This window comes from Phocoena sinus, chromosome 2, assembly GCF_008692025.1.
Source record: "Phocoena sinus isolate mPhoSin1 chromosome 2, mPhoSin1.pri, whole genome shotgun sequence".
Lineage (NCBI taxonomy): Eukaryota > Metazoa > Chordata > Mammalia > Artiodactyla > Phocoenidae > Phocoena > Phocoena sinus.
The window spans coordinates 101,294,782-101,315,370 of record NC_045764.1 but is presented as its reverse complement, the minus strand read 5'-3'; the positions used below and the strand labels follow the sequence as shown (position 1 = coordinate 101,315,370).

At 49.1% G+C, this 20,589-nt stretch overlaps 1 protein-coding gene across 4 annotated transcripts in view; it reads left to right on the top strand.

Moving 5' to 3' along the window:
• The first annotated feature begins 2,357 nt into the window (after positions 1-2,357).
• Positions 2,358-20,589, top strand: part of KLHL33 (kelch like family member 33) — a 29,407-nt gene continuing 11,175 nt past the window's right edge. The window contains exons 1-8 of one of the 4 annotated variants that reach the window (XR_004348360.1): positions 2,358-4,294; positions 5,048-5,135; positions 7,022-7,140; positions 8,360-8,532; positions 8,980-9,756; positions 13,695-14,619; positions 14,735-14,902; positions 15,009-16,221. Coding sequence is in view for 3 of the 4 variants with exons in the window: in XM_032622128.1 (XP_032478019.1) it covers positions 9,000-9,756; positions 13,695-14,619; positions 14,735-14,902; positions 15,009-15,561 (2,403 nt within the window). In the remaining variant the exon portion in view is untranslated. The other 3 variants (XM_032622128.1, XM_032622129.1, XM_032622131.1) reach the window with 3 other exon arrangements.

Below are 20,589 nucleotides of genomic sequence, written 5' to 3'. Positions count from 1 at the left end.
CCTGACGAGGGATCGAACCCCGGTCCCCTGCACTAGGAGCATGGAGTCTTAACCACTGGACCGCCAGGAGAGTCCCTTCCTCATACTATTTTTAAGACTGTTCTCTCTCATCTCTAACATACCTCAGCTTTGAAACACAAGTCAGTACCTGTCATAAATCTTGGTGATTTAAATATCCATGTAGATAATCTTTCTAACACTCTGGTCTCAGTTCTTTGCTCCTCCAGTGATCTTGTCCTCCACCCCCACTTCAGCTACTCATTCCCTTGGTCATATTCTAGACCTACCACTACTCCATATCTCAATCTCAAACATCCCACCCTCCCACCATTACTTCCTGTCTTTCCAGTTTATTCCACATGCCTTCATTTCCCTCCTCCCACTAAATTCCAGTCATGAGCCCTTCGTTAAGGGCTTACCTCCCTTGCTTCTCTCTGGCTTTTGTCACACTCAACTCTTCACCAACTTTACTCCTAGATCCATGCAGCTGAAAGGGCTGGGAAGAAACAGGTTGACTTGTCTTTAAATTCATTACCATAAAACTTGAGTGAGTCCTTTATGCTACTAGCAATATCCCCTAGTCCTTTTACTTGCCCTTCCTTTTTTTTTGGCCATGCTGCATGGCTTGCGGGATTGGAGTCCTAACCACTGGACCACCAGGGAATTCTCCACTTGCCCTCGCTTCTGATCCATTAAATCTTCAACATCCCTCATTCTCAGTTTTACTTTGGTAGAAAATAGAAAGAATCAGAAAAGGTTCACAAGCTCCTACCACTATACCTACATACCTTCCAGCATTTATACCTGTAAGCTCTGCTTTCTCTCTTGTTATTGTATACCAGTGATTCTCAACTGGGACTGAGTTTGATCCCAGAGGACATTTGGTTGATCACAACCAAAAGGAGGTGGTGCTGCTGGGTAGAGGCCAGGGATGCTGTAAAATAGCCTACAATGCACAGAACAGCCCTCCACAACAGAACTGTCTGGGCTTAAATGTCATTGGCATCAAGGTTGAGAAATGCTGCTCTAAACAAACTGTCCAGGCTCCTGTCCACCCAGTCCCATCATCTGGCTTTCAAGGACATCTTTCAACAGTTCTCCCTCCTTTTCTGTAGCGTCAGTATTCCCCTTTCTCTCCTGGAATATCCTGTTGGCACACAAATATGGTGTCATTTTTCTTACCTTACAAAGACATAAACCTCTCTTGACCCCATTTCCCCTTCCAGTTGCTTCCAATTTTCCTGCTCAATTTTTTAAAAACGTTTTGTTTGTTACTAAGTTTTTTTTTTTGTTGTTGTTACTAAGTTTTTAAGTTGAATTATAGTTGACTTACAATATTAGTTTCAGATGTACAGCATAGTGATTTAGTAAGTATTCTTACAGGTTATACTCCACTTAAAGTTATAAAATGTTCACTGTATTTCTTGTGCTGTACAATATATCCTTGTAGTTTGTTTATTCTGCTCTGTTTTATAGCAGAACATCTTAAAAGAGTCTTTTCCACTTTCCACCAATTCCCTAGTAAGTCCACTGCACCATGACTGTTCTCATCATGGTCACCAAGGACTTGCACAAACCTAAATCTAATGGCATCTTCTGCTTTATCTTGCACAGGCTATCAACAGCATTTGACACCCCCTCTTTGAAACATTGTCTTTACTTGGCCTTAGGACATATTCTCTGGTTTGCCTCCTAGTTTACCAAGTACTCTTTCTTAGTCTGCTGGTTTCTCCTCATCTCCATAGTGCTCTAGAGTTCAGTCTTTGGACTGCTTTTCTGTTTACATACATACCTGGAGTGATTTCAGCCAGTGTTACACATTAGAGCCATTTCAATGTGGATAACTTCGCATTTTTTTAGCTCCAGTCAGGACTTCTATCCTGAATATCTAGCTGCCCTTGGCATCTCGACTTGGATGCTTAATAGGCATCTCAAATTTAACATATACAAAACCGAACTTATTTTCTCCCCAGCTTGCTGCTGTAGTCTTTCCTATTTCAGGTAATGACAACTCCATCCTTCTAGTTGTTCATGTTAAAGTGTCTTGGTATTATCTTTGGCACCTCTTTTTCATCTCCTCCAATTCATCAGATCACGTTGAGTTTACCTTCAGAATACATCCAGAATCTAATTGGTCACTTCTCTGCTGCCACCCTAGCCCAAGCCACAATTTTCTGCCTCCAAGATCAGGGGTCCCCAACCCCCGGGCCACGGACTGGTACCCGGACTGGTACCCGTCGGTCAGCGGCCTGTTAGGAACCTGGCTGCACAGCAGGAGGTGAGCAGTGGCGGGAGGGCGGGGCGAGCGAGGGAGCGAAGCTTCATCTGCACACACACACACACACCCCCCACCCCCATCGCTCGCGTTACCACCTGAACCATCGCTTGCATTACAGCCTGGAAAAATTGTCTTCCACGAAACTGCTGTCCAAGATTATTGCCGTAGCTGGTCTACCTGCTTCCACCATTTCCCTCTTACAGTCAATTCTCAACACAGCAGCCAGAGTGAATAGTGTTAACACGGAAGCCAGATTGTCACTCTTCTCAAAACCCTCTGTGTTTTCCTACCTCAGAATAAAACCCAGAGCCCTTTAAAGGCCTGTAAAAGCCTCCATGACCTGCTCCACCCTTCCTCAAGTAATGCTTTGACCTCACTTCCTGCTACTTATCTCCTTGTTCACTCTGCTCCAGCACCATTGGCCTTTTGTTCTTCCTTAAACACTGAAGGTGTGCTGCCCCTCAAGGCCTTTAGACTTGTTGCTCCCTCTGCCTGGGAAGCTCTTTCCGGAGGTATAGCCTTTAAATCTGCTCAACTTTTTTTCGTGAGGGCTTCCTGACAACCCTACTTAAAATTGTACTCCTCTAGCGCTTTCTAGCCCACTCCCCTGTTTTATTTCTCTTTGTAGCACTTAGCACCTTGTAATTTAATAGTTGTTTTTATTATGTTCATTGTCTATCTCTTCTTGTTGGAATATAAACTCCCTGAGGGGAGGTGTAGCTTGTATTCATTGGCATATCATCTCCCAGTACTTAAAACAGGGTCTGGCACATAGTGGACATTCAGTTAGTATTTGCTGAATGAATATATAAGCTGATGAGGAACTAAACCAAAGAAATAATCAAAGGACTATAAGGTAAGACTTGAGCTAAAAGATTTTAAAAATTAGGATTACATGAGCTTGGGAAAAGAGGAAGTTTCTGATTACTTACTAAGTAGAAAGTGATGATAAATCCTTTTTTTTTCATTTACAAAGGATAGACGCATAAATGGGTTGAAATGCATTAAGGCGTGGAGGTTTAAAGTAGAAACTTCGAGATGGAAGATAGAAGATAAATTCTTGTTGAATATATTTGAGAACAGGAATAATCTTTTTCTAGGCTTCAGGAGTTTTCAAGTATGTTATTACACAGCCTCAGGTATTTATTTGTAAGTTTTTATTAATATCATGGGGTGGAATGGATTGTGGAGGAAGGACCTTTGGCACTGCAGCCGCAGTTCGTATTGCGTAGTCGGGGGGTTCTCTCCCTAGGAAGCTTTGGGCTGTTGTAAAATCCTTGTGTGTCCAAAGCTTTGGGCTACCCAAGGGTGGACTCAAAAAGTTTGTGGAGCCGGGAGATTAAAATCTTGGCTCCTTGAGTCCTAAATTATGGACTCCTCTTCCTAGCTGTCTTTCCTCCTGAGTCTCACTAACAGTATAGGGTGAGTGTGTACTGCTGATTTCAACAAATGAAGGCAATGGGGGATGTCAGGCCCCTAGACAGCATCTCCAGCCAGGTCATGTATAGGGCCCCAGGGCAGGCTGACTGAGGGATCACAGGTAGGCTCCTGTTACGTACGAAATGGAACCTGTTCTTCAGCTTCTCTAGCCATTGGACTAGTCCTACCCCTGAGCTCTATGCCCCTGCAGTTTGAAATCTTCCCAGATTCATGACTGAGGGCAGCCATAGGACTTCATGAAGGCATGAATATTGTCGTACCACTTTATGAAGGCACATGTGCAACTCTGACTGCATGGTTAGGAAAAGTGAGCAGGGACGAGGTGAGCGCCTTTGTCAGTTTGTGCTCTGGGACGACTGCCCCCACTTTTAACGGCCCTGTTCCTGTATAACTACGTGCTTTTGGTTTGTCTTCAGGTCCTGCTCAGGGATGTAGCCTGAGGGAGCAGGAGTGTTGAGAGGTAGATGCCAAGTTCTCCTTTGGTGGTGGCTTCTGCACCTGCTGTAAGACCACCAAGTCTTCAAAAGCCTTTTGGCTACAGAGAAAGGAAACCCCAGATACAGAAGGGAACAGAAAGTATGTCATCCTCTGAAATTCCTGTCCTTGGGGATTTAGGGATAATAGGGCTTCTTCACTCTTTAGTTTTTCTGTTTTGCTGTCCAGCTGGCATTTCTTTCAAACTGGTAACCATAAACCTGTTCAGATGTAGGTAGACACTAGCCAGTGTCTCCCCACAGCCAGCACCACCCCTGCCACAGAAACTCCTCTTCCATCAGATTTCGGCTCCTCCTACATGAATCCACTTAAGTCATTACTGTTTTTTGAGCATCTACTCTATGCCGGGCAGTGGGCTAGGTAAGCTTTATCTCTCTAATCTTCCCCTCTGGTTCACTCACCTGGTAGTAATCAGAGAGCCCATAGAGGCAAGACCCTGGCTTTCAACATCTGCCGAAGTACCAGCCATACTGGCACTCTGACCCTAGGCAGCGCCCACTCTGCACACCCAGGTCGGTCCTATTTCCTAAAACATCTCAAATCATACAGGAGCCTGGAAATGAGATTTAGGGCACAAACACTCCTTCATGGGAAGAGAACCCCAACCCAAAGCAGTAGGACTGTCTAGGTACCACCAGTGCCAAAGCGGGTAATGGAAGTGTGTGTGCATGGGGTTGGGGGGGACAACCAAATCTGATAATCAAAGAGCACCATACAGTTCATTAATGAAACGGGGGATGGAGAGCACCGGTGGAGGAGGGGATGGGGGCCTACCTGCATATAAGCTACTTTTAATATAATTGATGAATGTCTCTGGCTCATTTCATCACCTAGCCCCTCAGAGAAGCGGAAACCAGGGTTCCAGGTCATTCTGCTGAAGGCAGGAGTGGAGGGCCTTACCAACTGTGGCAGAGATGCCCAGGTAGGAAAGTATGGTCCACGTGATGGCAAGGATGGTTCCTTTGGGGACAGCTGTAGCAGGGTCCGGGGAACAGAAGTTGAACCATCAGTGGAGAGGGAAGAGGGGTGATAGTGTGCTCCATGCCTGGACATCCGTGTCACCTTGAGGTCCCTAGAGATACTGGTCCTGGTGAGTACCCCAGTGGCGGAGGAGAAGAAGATGGAAAACATACCAAGGAAACTGCCCTCTGGACTGTGCCCACCACTGCGGGACAATATTATGAAAGAAAATGCTTTCTACAGAAAGGAACAGAGAGAAAAGATGAGGTTTTGAGGAGCACCTCCTGCCTTCCTCTGTTCAGCCCAAATTATTACCCCTCTACCCAGTTTAGTGTCAGTGACTTAGGTTAGGCTGGGAAGCATAAGGGATTTTTGGCCCAGGGACTTAACAGGACTCTGAGTGGTCTGATGGCCAACTTGTGAATGATATACAGAATCAGAAGTTGAGGGTTCTTTTCTGAGGAGGACACATTTCTCAGTCAGTTTCCCACTGTCTCACCTTGGTACCCAAAGAAGCCAGTGGCTTGTTGGCTGGGGTTTGTGGGGAGGAAGTCCCCAGCAGGTAGTTGGTAAGAGAAAGGAAGACCAGGAAGAAGATAATCTGGGCCTGTAATAGCATAGGTGACACCACCTCCCTCCACAGAGAGAGGGAGAAAGAGGGAGGGAAGAAGGGACAGAGACAGAGAGGTGAGTGGAAGGGAAGTAGTTCTCCTCCTCACTTTTCTTGTCTCATCTTCACTCTTCTCTCCAATCCTCTTGTTCTGTTTCCTACCAACCTCCTCCCATAAAGGAATGTGGCTAAATGGGTGTCCTTTTCCTTCTTGCCTCAAACTACAAAGCATCCCTTCCCATGCCAGGGGGGTGAATATCAACGTTGTAAATACTGGGAGCAAGAAGCAGGGCATTTCTCATCTGGTAGTCATGTCGTGCTCATCCCAACAGATCCTCAGAAGGAGTCCTCCTTACTTTCCCCTTCAAAAACTGGCATGTGGAGTCTCTCCCAGCAGAACCGGCTAGCTTCAGGTCTGGGTCCCTGGAAATCTGCTCTGTCAACTACCCATGCACACAATCCCACATCTCCCCACATTCCGCCCCTTCCTGATCTGTCCAGCTCTCACTGCCATCCCCTTAGTCTTTTCACCCCCAACTCAATTCCCCCTCGCCTGCCTTGGACTCCCACTCCACGCCTGCCAGTGCCAATGCCTACAAGGATAGTCACGGTCACCAGGCCCACCACCCGAAACTCATTTTCAGGATCCATGTTTGGTAGCTGCACCCCATGCTCCTGGAAGGGCAGAACACAGAGGTAGGGGGTCACAGAGATTTTTTTTTTTTTTGCGGTACGTGGGCCTCTCACTGTTGTGGCCTCTCCCGTTGCGGAGCACAGGCTCCGGACGCGTAGGCTCAGCAGCCATGGCTCACGGGCCCAGTCTCTCCATGGCATGTGGGATCTTCCCGGACCGGGGCACGAACCCGTGTCCCCTGTATCGGCAGGCGGACTCTCAACCACTGCGCCACCAGGGAAGCCCAGTCACAGAGATTTTTAATTGGTCCATCTGATTCTTAAAATGACTTGTCCAGGCTGGAGCCACGAAAATGCAAGCTGGGTGGTCAGCTGACTTGAGAAAAGGTTGCATGAAGGAAGGGAATGGGCATTACCCGGAACAGGTCCAAAAGGGTCTCTGTGAAGCCCACTGTATGCACAGCCACAGCTACTGCATAGGAGAAAGCAAATATGATTCCAGTGGAACTGCCAAGCTCCAGACCCAGGCTGTGCAAGACAAGGAAGTAGGTACCACCTGAGAGGAGAGGAAAGAAGAGTCAATCGGTCTCACCAACTCCCAACAGGACCGGGGGCCCTAAGAGGTCATGGAGTCACAACAGACTCACCAGCCTTGACTTTGCCATTGGTGGAGACGGCTGAGATAGACAGGCTGGTGATAGTAGTGACTGAAGCCGAGAGCAAGGTAAGGAGCGATCTGAGCCCTGGAGTGGGATGGGAATGGGGCTCCTTTAATTCACTGAGGCCGCATCCCAAATCCCTTCCTGCTGTCTAGCAGAGTGCTGAGCCCACACCTATGCCGGCCTGAGCAGTAATCCAAGGCAGCTGCAGGTAGAGGATGATGCCCCTGATCATCAGGGAGGGAGGAGTCAAGGTCACCCTCAGCCCTTTCCTCTCACCCTCAGAGGGACCCTTGAGGCTGTCCTCTGGAGCGAAGTTCTCTTTTCCTGCTTCCATCCCGAACCTTTCAGAACCCTAAGCACCAATCCGTTACCATGACTCCCATGACCCAGATGAAGCCAATGGGGCCTTGCCAGGCCTGGCCCCCCAATTCTCCACATCATTTTTGGGGAGTGTGGCTCCACATGGGGCTCCTAAGCAGAGGTGGAAGTAATACTGTCCCCTGGCTGAGATGCCAAGACCCTGCCCCAGTCAGCAGGTCAGCAACAAGAAGGACGGCCAACAGACCTGGAGGTGCTATGGGGGGAGGTCAGTCATAATGCATTTAATGGAGGGTGGATGATTGCACAGAAGAGCAGGTTTCATCCAACCTTCGGGGATTCGCTGTGGGGTATGGGTCCTGCCATGGTGGAGCCGAGCAGAGCCTCCAGAGACTCGTGGCTGTGGTGGAGCTGTCCCAGGACCATGGGGTTGGCAGAGAATGCAGATCAGGGTCCAGTGTCCTTGTCCTTGTTGGCAGAGGGAGGGCAGAGGCTGACCTGGGGCTTGTCTCTGCCAGATAGCGGTTCCTCCTCTTCCTGGTGGGGGCCCAAGGTGTTGGCCACCTTGTCTTGCAAAGGAGAGGCCATAAGAGGATCCACACAGAGGCTGGTCACTATTGCCCATTTCACAAGCCAGGACAACCATGGGCTGCCTCTCTGTTTACCCATTTGGAGGAGTGCAGCCTGAGGGTTGGGTTTGGCTCTCTCACCACCAACTCCACGTTGGCACAGGGAGGAAACCCCTCGCTACGGGTGGGTCACCCATGGTCGGTAGCCCTGACCCATGCCCCTTCACCTCCCCCACTCCTCTGCCCTTGTTGGACCAGATGGATGGGTTATGTTTGAGTTTCACGTCAGGATTGTTCGCTCTAGGGTCCCAGCTTTATCACGCACAGAAAAATCAACAAAGGCCAGGACTGACCCCAAACACACGCTTCACTCTTTCTCCCCACTTTCCTGCAGGTGTGCAGAGTCCAGACTTTCTTCACGCACCCCCTCCAGCCCAGTCCAGTGAAGGAAGACTTTCTGGCCTGGCTCACTCCACCAGATCCCCACATCCTACTTGGCTTCTGAATTTGCCTCGCTCAGCACCAGGGCATGACCTACAAGTGGAAGGGGAGAGGAGGTCATCTCAGGTCAGGCCCAGGGGATTGGGTGTCAGAGTTTGGGCACCTGGAGACCAGCCCCCAGCCTGCCAGCACTGCCTATAATTAGCTGGGTTCGGTCAGGGACGGGGCCCCGGGGGCGCGTTCCCTCTGCCACACTGTCAGGAGTAGAGCAGGCTCAAGTGAGAGGGCAAGCGGAACGCTGGTGTCTTAGGAGGGTGACTACTGGCATAGGGGCAAGACGGGCAGGGTACAGTTCTGGGTACTGGATGTTTACACATAGATCTTGCGCGCTTTGCTGCACCTGGGGAACCTCAGAGTCGCGCGGTGTGGCCTACACGCTCGAGCCCTGGGATGGGGAGAGGGGGTTGAAGTAGGAAGAGGGACTGACATGTCGCCGGACTGGAGGCAGGGCTTCCTCTGGCCTCTGTGGGCCCAGCTCTTACCCTCTCTTCTCTTTCCTCTGCTTACCTGCAGCAATCCAGTGAGCTTGGGCCATGAGCGTCTCGGACTCGGCACATCGTCCCTCAGAGCCTGAACAAGTCTCTCTTCCAGTCCAGAAGGACGGCCTTGGCCTCCCTTTGTCCACCAGGAGAACCCCCTCCTGGCCTCCGTCCCCAGACCAGGATCCTGGTTTGCCCCCCTTTCCTCTGGAAGAGCCTGGCCCCAGGCCCATGGCCCCGGGGAGCCTTCCCTCTCCAGCCTTGTCCCTAGACAAAGAAGAGGAGGAGGAAGAGGATGAGGGCGGAGAAGACGCAGAGGAGCCCGAGGAGCTGCGCAGCGAGGCGCATCCCAGCCAGTTTTTCGCGGAGGCACAGCGGCTGCGAGAGCAGAGGTTGTTGCTGGATGAAGACGTGTCGGTCGGGGGGCGAGTATATGGGGTGCATCGGGTGATCTTGGCCGCAGTCAGCAGCCTCTTCAGAGGCAGGTTGCTGGGCAGCAGAGGTCTGCAATGCCCCCTCAGCCTGGATGTAACCCCCGGGGCCTGGGAGGCCATGCTGACCTTTGCCTATGAGGGGGTGCTGGGACCCGCCCCACGGGAGGATGTGCTGGTCGCGGCTGAAGCCCTGGGCGCACCCCGGGTGAAGGCTGCGGCCCAGTGGGGACGTGAGGGGGCTGGAAGCACCCGGGAAGATGAAAAGCAGCCCAGCCAGGCAGAGGAACTGAGAGAGAACCTGCGCACCATGGAGCTCCTGTACCAAGAAGGCATCGGATGTGACCTGGAGCTGGAGGCAGACGGCTGCCGGCTGCAGGGTGAGGGTCTGTGGGGCATTACGTTAATGCAGGCGCATATGCCACCTGAAATGGTGTGTGCAAGCAGCGGGTGGTTCAGTCCCTACCATAGTGGTTTTGATCCCTGCTGCAGTCAGAATTTCCCCAGGGTGACCTTTGGCACCTCTCCTGACCCACTGAGAATGGAGCATGCGCAGTTGAGTTGTTTTCTTAAGAGCACTGACAGATTTATGCTGTGGCTTTCCCTGTGCCCAGAAACAAGAAATTTACAGTCAGCTGGCTGGAGCTAAGGGTATATAGTCCATGCCAGTAGAACAAGCAGGAGGTGATTGACTCAAACAAAGATTAACCAAAGGCCCTTCTTGGCATCTTCTATTTAGGACACAGGAAAAGCCAGAGGAACACAGTGGAAAAACTCAGTGTGTCCTTTCCCCCCAAGTGAGCTTGACACCATGGCAGACGTGGACCCTACAGCTAGTGAGCAAGGTCTGGTACTGTTTGGCCAGAATCTTAAGGCTACCAGTTCATGGCACTTTGAAGTTAACTCTGCTCATCACCAGGAAAGCTGAAGAGGGTTGAATAAGTTGAGATTTATTCAGATTCTACTAACATTTAGTGAGGTACTGGGTACCAGGAATTTCTTTTACACATGCCATCTCTTTTCATCTCACTGAAAACTAGTGAGTTAGATATCATTATCCCTGGGTGCAGATAAAGAATATTAAATTCAGAGATGTTAACAGGTGAAAACCAGGATACAGGCCCACATCCACTAACCCAGTCTGCTCTCACTAGGCCATGCATTGCCTCCTATGCAGTCAAGTCAAAGACACATAGCACCTGGCAAACGGAGTCAGAGTGCAGACACATAAAAGTTTAACATTAAAAGGGATTTGTTTAGATATTATCTAGTTCAGCTCTTACACTTTATTGATAAGGAAATCGGTCTTAAAGACAAGTCCAAAGTCACATAGCTACTGCTCATTGGAGGAATGCCTGGCACCCAAAGTGCTTCTGGGACTCCCCAAAGGAAAAGGATCCTATCTTAGTCAGCTTGGGCTGCTATAACAAAAATACCATAGACTGGGTGGTTTAACAATAGAAATTTATTTCTCATGGCTCTGGAGGCTGCATCAGGGTGTCAGCAAGGTCAGGTTCTGGTTAGGGCCCTCTTTCTGGTTTGTAGATGACCACCTTCTCACTGTATCTTCACACAGCAGAGAGAGAGGGAGATCATCTCTCTCATGTCTCCTCTTATAAGGGCACTAATCCCATTCATGAGGGTTTCTACTCTCATACATAATTACCTCCCAAAGGCCCCACCTACAGATACTATCACGTTGGAGATCAGGGCTTCAACATATGAATTTGGTGGGGGCGGGGAACACAAACACTCAGTCCATAACAGACTTCTAAAGTGTTTGTTATCATTTCCAATAGCACTAGATGCAGGGGGAATTTAAAATTTCATAGTTATAAAATTCTCACGAGGGTTTGGAATTTAAACATCCTTGTATTCAATATCACTGCTTTCACTTCCTTTAAGAAACATTCCAACTTAGTGGTGGAAACCTGTCACTTAAAATTCTAAGGAATAATGATGAGTGAGAAGGGGCACAGAATACAAGTGGTTGTGAATCCTTTGTCAGTGGCTCTGAGCTATAGGCTGATTGATGGTATGGAAGATGAGATGGCTTACCTGCTTTACGGAATGCAGATTTTCTCAGGCAATATGGAAGCTGTCACTAATGTTTACTGCTTGGGAAGCACCAAGCTACTACCTACTGCTCAAAAAGACAGTGGAAAGCCACTCCGATATCACCTGCCCTTTGAGAGAGGTGAACATGCTGCAACTGATCAAAGCAGCCTGAGGTTCATAAGCCTCACTGGGAGCTTGGGTCTGTGTGACCTGCCCGAGAGGACTTCTAGCAGCATTTCCCCTCTTTTTTTTTAAATAATTAATCAATTAATTTATGTTTGGCTGTGTTGGGTCTTCGTTGCTGTGTGCAGGCTTTCTCTAGTTGCAGCGGGTGGGGCTACTCTTTGTTGCGGTGCGGGGGCTTCTCATTGCGGTGGCTTCTCGTGTTGTGGAGCACGGGCTCTAGGTGCACGGGCTTCAGTAGTTGTGGCATGCGGGCTCAGTAGTTGTGGTGCATGGGCTTAGTTGCTCCGTGGCATGTGGGATCTTCCTGGACCAGGGATCGAACCCGTGTCTCCTGTATTGGCAGGCGGATTATTAACTACTGTGCCACCAGGGAAGTCCTCCTCTCTTTTCTGTTATGAAGCATTTCAAACATAGCAAAGAAAAGAGAATATTAAGGTGAACACTCAAACACCCATCACCCAGACTTAACAATGAACATTTTACTATATTTGTTTCATTTCTTTCTTTATTTTTTGCTGAAGTTTAAAGTAAATCTCAGACATTTCACTCACAAATACTTGGGTATGTGTCTCTCTAAAAGAGGACATTTTCTCATGTAACCACAATTTATCATATCTAACAAAATTAACAATGATTTCTTAATATTGCATAGTCCACATTGAAATTTTCCCACTTGTCCAAAAATGTGTCTTTTAGAGCTGCTCTGTTCAACCCAGGAGCCAATCAAGGTTTGCACTGAACTCAGATATATGTCTCTTAAGCTTCCTTTACTCTCGTACAGTTCTCTCTCCCTTTTTTATGACTTACTGAAGAAACAAGATTAGTTGTCCTATAGAGTGCTCCATGTTCTAGATTTGTAAGCATTTTCCCTCATGGTTTTGTTTAACTCATTCTTTCAGCCTCTCAATTTCCTATAAACTTGAATTTAGATCTGAAGGTTTGATTAGATTTCGGTTAAATATTTTGGTAAGGATACTCCATACTTGATGCCAACTGCCTCAAATTGAGTTACATTAGGGAGCATATAAGGTCTAGTTATTTTATTTTATTTTTTTTGCGGTACGCGGGCCCCTCACCGCTGTGGCCTCTCCCGCTGCAGAACACAGGCTCCGGACGCACAGGCCCAGTGGCCATGGCCCATGGGCCCAGCCGCTCCGCGGCATGCAGGATCCTCCCGGACCGGGGCACAAACCCGTGTCCCCTGCATTAGCAGGCAGACTCTCAACCACTGCGCCACCAGGGAAGCCCAGGTTTAGTTATTTAATAGCTTTTTTGAATAGGATATTTTCAGAGTCACGAGGGCCATGCAGATAAGCAGGGAACTGATACACAAGTATGCTCACTGCAGCCTGACATCAGTTACAGTGATCTGCCCAGACAGCCCCTGTATGGAGATAGAAAATAAATTACTGCCTTTCACTAGGACTCAGTTTTCATATCTTAAAAGGAGCAATTGAAGCAGGTGATTTTGAAGGCTTCCAGTTTACAAGCCCTAAATCTTGGGTAAGAGGAGATGGCAGTTAGATGAGTGTGGCTCACAACCATTCCTGAGTGTGGTACCACTTTCTGAGTAAAATCTGACTAGCAGAATGGCTGATGTCAGTGGCTCTTATAATTGTAGAGGAAAGAACTTTATTCTGTGCACAATATAGAAAGACCTATATAAGTTGCACATCGGTCTTTGCAGTTTATCTTGTACCCCCTCTTAGCAAATGTTCTCTGTAGCATCTTCACTTGATTGATCAAGACCCTTTCTCTAATTGGCCTGCATCAAGAAGACTAAAGCAATGTTTTTCAAAGTGTCTTCAGGCCACTAACATGAGAATCATGCAGGGTGCTTGAATATGTTAAAACACAAATTCCTAGGGTCTGCGTCTAGAGCTACTGAATCAGAATCTCTGGAGGTGGGTCCGTGAAACCCTCACTGTAACAAGCACCCCACGTGGTTCTGGTGCATGTACCGCAGTTTGGCCTGTGGTCTTGGGTGGTTGGCCCAAAGTTGGGGCTGTGAAGACAGGGGAGTGCCTTGCAGTTTGCAACACTCTGGGTCCCCCTCTGCTTCTCCCTCTTGCAGTGCACCGAGCAGCCCTCGCCTGTGGCAGTGAGTTCTTTGGGGCCATGCTCCTGAGCGGGATGAGGGAATCCCAGGGCACAGAGGTGTCTCTGCATACCATCTCTGCCCAGGACCTGCGACTCCTTGTCTCCTTTGCCTACTCTGGGGTTGTGCGGGCAAGGTGGCCGGGACTGCTGAGAGCCACCCAGGCTGCTCTGCGGTACCAGAGCTCTTCCTGCCTGGCTCTGTGCCAGAGAGCCTTGGCACAAGGCCTCAACCCTGCCCGTTGCCTGGCCCTGATCCCCATGGCTGAAGCCCCTGGGCTGGAGAGGCTCTGGAGCAAAGCCCGTCACTACCTCCTCACCCACCTGCCTGCTGTGGCTTTGTGCTCCACTTTCCCGTCCTTACCGGTTGCCTGCCTGGCTGAGCTCCTGGACAGCGATGAGCTACACTTGCAGGAGGAGTTCGAGGCCTTTGCGGCTGCACTGCGTTGGCTAGCTGCCAACCCTGACACCCAGGAGTCAGAGGCCAAGGCCCTGCTTCGATGCGTTCGCTTTGGCCGTATGTCTACCAGGGAGCTGCGGAGGGTATGGGCAGCTGGGCTGCCTCCACCCTTGAGCCCGGACTTGCTGCGTCAGCTGATGGTGGAGGCTGAGGTTCCAGGACAAGAGAGGCGGAGGGAGCCTGACCAGGCACTAGTAGTGATTGGCGGGGACGGGCTCAGATCAGACATGGCCACGAGACAGCCGTCCCGAGAAGTGTGGTGGGCCCGGGCCTTTCGCTGCGGCATAGGACTGGTTCGAACTGTGGAGTGGGGACGGCTGCCTGCCCTGCCTGCCCCCGGGCGCTTTCGGCACGGGGCTGCGAGCCTAGCCGGAAGTGAGCTCTACGTGTGTGGCGGACAGGATTTCTACGGCCACTCTAACACCCTGGCTTCGACTCTCAGGTATGGCCCCCTGAGAGCGGCCGGTCCCAAGGTGGGCAGCTGCGGGAGGTTGGCAGCCCAGCCAACCGCAGACTCCCAGGGTCACTCTTCCCATCTCTTGTCCCACTGTGTCCAGGTGGGACCCCAGGCAAGAGGACTGGGAGGAGATGGCGCCTTTGTGCCAGGCTCGGAGCTTTTTCCCCCTGGTGGTGCTGGATGGACTGCTTTATGCCCTGGGTGGACGAGACAGTGGTGTTGCCCTCAGCTCTGTGGAGACTTATAGCCCCAAGCTCAATATCTGGAGGTGAGCAGGGAAGGGGGTGTTTCAGGCATCAGGGAGAGGCTAGGAGTCTTGGAAGAGGAGAACGGAAGATGACTGTTGCCTGATCACGTGCCCTGTTCTCCCACAGGCCGGCACCTGCCCTTCCAGCACCACGCTTTGCCCACGCAGCTGCTGTTTTGGAGGGCCAGCTGTACGTGAGCGGCGGCTGCAGTGGGACTGGCCAGTACCTGGCCTCGTTGCTGCACTATGACCCCAAACTTGAGAAGCCGGGGACACTTCTGAGCCCTATGGGGGTACCTCGGGCTGGCCACGTCATGGCTGCTCTGGGTGGGCGGCTGTATGTAGCGGGTGGGCTAGGTGAGACTGGGGACCTGCTGAGCTTTGAGGCCTATGAACCAAGGACCGATAGCTGGACTCACCTGACACCCCTGCCCTCGCCCCATGTCGGGGCTGCAGGCGCTGTGCTGCAGGGGGAGCTAGTGGTGCTGGGGGGCTACAGCCACCGTACTTATGCCCCCTCCCACCTTATCCACGCCTTCTGTCCTGGCCTGGGCCGATGGCTGTGCCTGGGAACTCTGCCGAGGCCTCGGGCTGAGATGCCTGCCTGCATCCTGACACTGCCCACCGTGCAGCAAATAGCTTTGGTTCCCACACGACACCAAACTAAACCTGCCGGGTGAAGGGGGAGTGGCGGTGGATGGTGTGAGGAAGGGATAAGAAGCATTTTGAGAGGATAGAAATGATGGGAGCAGGGATAAAGAGAAGGCTTTTTTCACGATCATATTTCATTCTAGCACAGTGCTTTACAACTCACACAGCGCTTTTGTATGTATGATCTGCATTGAGGAAAAGGTGGTTCTGGAATTCCTAGGGAAAGAGCGTTGGGGAAGGAGAGGCAGCTGAATACCTAGGTAAGGAGAGGAGACCCAGGGGCAACTATACAAGGTTTAGATTCTTGGTGGGGAAAGTGCATCTGGCTGGGCAGACAGTCAAGAAGCGTCAATAGCCAAGGTGTAGGGGCCATGAGAGGTCAGTTGGGAAAATGATATTCTGATCAATGGACGAAGGAGAAAAACGTGGAGAGGCCATCCGTGAAAGAGCTGAGGAGTGTGGGGGAAGGACTGCAATTGCTGCTTCTCTTTACTCTCCAATCCCTGGGACACCCAAACCCTCCTGACGAGGTTCTTTCTCAGGTAAACTTGTAGACACAGTCTAACGTTTCCTCAGCCATACACCACAGGCTGCCCCTAAGAGCCCCTTGGTTTTCAATCTGAGGAGGACGCTCCTGTCTGGACCCGGCACAGCACAGGGGCCCGAGATGCCAGGGCGACGAGGTGGGAGTGCTGCAGGCGGGGAAGATGAAGACGGGAAGGAGGGAGGCGCCCATGGCGGCAAAGGGATGAAACAGGATTTGAGGGCATGGGGTGGGAGAAGTCAGGAGCCTGGCTGGCTTCTTTCCTTCCCTTTGGGGTGAATCGAGGGATCAGGAGAGAAAACAGTACAGTGTGGTGTGAGGTCCTAAGTTGTGAGAGGAAGTGGCAGAGAGAAGAGTAAAAGGCAGAGGAGGCCCAGAAAAGTGGTTCCTTCCTCTGTCCCTTTCTTCCAGAGTTTTTTGAATCCATTTCCCTTTTTCTTGGCCAGGGAAAGTTGAGTCAGATGTTTCCTCTCTCTCTTTCTCCACCCTGCTTTTCCTTCCCTCTTTTTGCTCTCTTCTATCTTTTCTCCTTTCTCCCTCACAGTTATTAATTATGTACTGTGTGCCGGGTACGATGTGGGGCACTAAGGATCCCAAGGTCAGGGAGCTCCCGACCAGCACACAGACTTGTAAGCAAATACAAGTTTGACAGTGGACTTAGAGGTATGGACACTCGCCTCATACCTCTCCCGAGAGCCGCGTACCTCACATGCCTCGTAGTTGAAGGTATGAGAGCCCAGAGGATGGAGGAGAGAACTCTGTCCAGGGAAGACTTCTGTTAGGAAGGCATCATCAGATGGGTGTAGATTGAACTGGATCTTGAAGGCTTCCTGGAAACTCACCTTCAGAGAAGGAGGGAGGCATTCCAGTCAAAGGAAAGAAGCAAATGGGGCATGTGGTGCCCTGTGTCTCCATAGCAAAGGGGAAGTCAGTATTCCAGGGATTCTTCAGAGAATTCTGCTCTGTGCCAGCCTACTCTCTTCCCTGGATCCTTCCTGAAGACAGTGGCTTTCACCTAATTGTATGTTCTCTTCCTCCACAACTCCCCTACGTCTTTCCTGTCTGGTATTTCCACTTCTGACCTCTGAGCAGCTTAAGGCAAAGAAGGGCCACTTCTTTGTACAGGTCAATTTTCTCTTACCCTTGCTAATTTAGATTCTCATGCCGCTAAGGGTGAGATGAGGGTGCCTCCCTCGCATCTTTCTTCATCCCAGCCAGGAGAGACTTGACATGTTTTTGTTTATTGTTTTGAGATTTCATTATTTTATTAAGGTTTCCTTCTATATCTCTGTTTAGGAACATAGTTGAAAATGAGGAGGGGTAAGTAGGCTATATATGAGAACAGAGAAGAAAGATTGAAGAAGACAGGGAAGAAGGAAATCGGAAACACTGAGAAACTATGAGGATTGAGTCTTTAGGGTGAACTTCTGTGAACACGCTCTGTGATTTGTATGCAAAGACAGGCTTAAATAAAGGTTTCACCATGACTGAATCATTCTTGTCTGAGTTTCTCTATTGTAAAAAAACATTCAATATCCCTTGTAATTTGGCTTCTGTCTCCACCACACTACTGAAACCATCCTCTTTCATTGTCACCATGACCTACTTCTCACCAAATCAAACAATCTAAGGCCATTCTCATTTTCCTTCATCTTTCTGCAGGAATTGGCTGGCTTGAAAATTGGCCTAAAAATTTCTCCTTCCCTGGCTCCAGAGATAGCACACTCTCCTACTCTTCTTACTTCTCCAATCCGAGGTGGCAGAAAGTCAAATCATAGTGTCCAAGAGGGGGTGGTGCCATCTCAGGCAGAGCTGACAGCCAAAGGTCCAAAATTATGTAGATGGGGGAGTTAGCTGCAAAAGGCTCTAGCTTTCATTTCTTAGTTTTTTTTTTTGTTTTGTTTTGTTTTTGGCTGCACCCCACGGCATGCGAAACCCGTGCCCCCTGCAGGGGAAGCACAGAGTCTTAACCACTGGAGCACGAGGGAAGTCCATTTGTGAAACTGTGGTTAGAATGAGAAGAGAGGAGGTTTCTGATGTGAAGCAGGACACTGGTCTTGCTCTTGGACCACTCTTCAGTGAGAGGGGCCTGATACAGGCAAGGCAACGAGCTGGGGCCCTGGGCAAGTGCACTGAGATTCAGGGTAGTATTTCGACCCCAGAAAGGAAGTAGAGTAAGGATCAGGAATTGGGACAGAAATCATTCCTACAGAGCAGGCAATCATGGCAATCCAGGGATTAGGCTACAGTCTGGTGAGTTCCTAGAGATGTAGGATTCTTATCTTTGGTAAATCAGATAATGAACAAAGGTGTTGTAGGTACTCCCCTACTACCTGCCCCCACTCTTCCTTCAACTCTTCCTTTGTGGGTGAGGGTGGAATTTACACACCTGTGCTCATCTTTTCCAGGTCAACTCAGGAACTGGATAGAACTGGGGGTGTAGGTTCAATACCAATAAGTGTGTTGGACCATATGAGTCTCCTATGCATAATTTTGGGCTGCCCATGTGCTTCTCTTACTTTGCTTCATGATCCTCTTCAGAAAGCTCACCTGTCCTCTATCCCAAGCCTTAATGACTCAACTGGGTTCTAGTCGTATTATTATTATGTTTTTTTAGCAGCCCTCACCTCTACTTGGATTTACCACTGTCATCGGTTCCGACTCATCATGCTTTGCTGGCACTATCGTTTTTCCCTTTTCCTAGACACAAAACTTTGTGCTCATCTTGAGCTTGCTCTCATCTTTTTCTTCACTCAACTCATCATGTAATTTTTTTTTTTGCGGTACGCGGGCCTCTCAGTGTTGCGGCTTCTCCCGTTGCGGAGCACAGGCTCCGGACATGCAGGCTCAGCGGCCATGGCTCACGGGCCCAGCTGATCCACGGCATGTGGGATCTTCCCGGACCGAGGCCCGAACCCGTGTCCCCTGCATCGGCAGGCGGACTCTCAACCACTGCGCCACCAGGGAAGCCCTCATCATGTAACTTTGAACTACCAAAATAGAAACTTACTGGTCTCTTCTCCAGATACTTTCCCTGTCAAATATACTATATATATATATAATGCCCTGGACATCTGGAAAATCGATAACAGAAAAGGTTAAAAAGTGAAAAAAAAAGGAGGGGTAAAAATCACATAGAAATCCTACTAGCTGCAAAACTAAGCGCTATTCTTTATCCAGACTGACAGTCGAGGAGGTAGAAGCAACAATGTCTAACCAAGAGAGTGAAAAACTGGATAGAAAGATTGTTTAATAGAACCACGGAATGAAGAGATTTTGGATAGTGCAATTCAAACCCTTCTCTACACAGTGTAGGAAGCCAAGGCAGGTGGCATAGTCTGGATAATGAACAGGAAGGCTTTTCAATGAGAGCAGTCTCCAGGTGACATCCTTATAACATCAGGACCAAGAGACTCGCTGAGACAAGCATCACAGGTTAGGTCTACAGGCAGGACAGTAATTATGACATAATTACTCTGTCAGGGCCACAGACTACATTTCAAATCCTAGCTAACTCTTGGGATCAAGGGATCATAGGTGGAAAAGTGTGAATTTATCACAACTTTTGCTAATACAACTACAAAAATATACATACATTACATATATATACATGCCTATGCATAAATACATGCATGAATACATGTATATGTCATTAGTGGTGAGATTATAGTCTTTTTTTCTCTGAGAGATAGAGGCTTACGGTATTATTATTATTATGGCTGACGATTCAAGATACAATAACCTGTATTTCTGATTTAGAATTGTGAAAAAAGTATAGCTTGAGAGTGTGAATTAGAGTGAATTAGAATCAGTATCTTGGATTCAAGCCCCAAATCAATTGCTGTTTTGGTAATCATGGGTAAGTCCTTTAATCACTTTGAATACCAGTGTCTTTTATTTTTATATATATACATCTTTATTGGAGTATAATTGCTTTACAATGTTGTGTTAGTTTCTGCTGTACAACAAAGTGAATCAGCTATATGCATATGTATATCACCATATCCCCTCCCTCTTGTGTCTCCCTCCCACCCTCCCTATCCCAGCCCTCTAGGTGGTCACAAAGCACCGAGCTGATCTCCCTGTGCTATGCAGCAGCTTCCCACTAGCTATCTATTTTACATTTGGTAGTGTATATATGTCCATGCTACTCTCTCACTATGTCCCAGGCTCCCCTTCCCCCTCTGTGTCCTCAAGTCCATTCTCAACGTCTGAATACCAGTATCTTAATCCATAAAATAGAGATAATACCTGTGCTATCAACATCATAGTGTTATTATAGTCATGAGCTCCAGAGCTTGGGATAGTCCTAAGGATCTCTACACACATTTCAAAAAGTGTACCCTGGTACTCTGAAATTAAGTTTCCAGGCTATACCCTTTTAGATTAGCAAGCTAGGTGACACCAAACAGGGTGGCCAGTGTGCTGTAGCACCCCTGAGACCATGAGTGCCATACAGAGGGTTACAGGTTTATCCCCAGCTACTCCAGACTAACACTGCTCCTGAGATAGG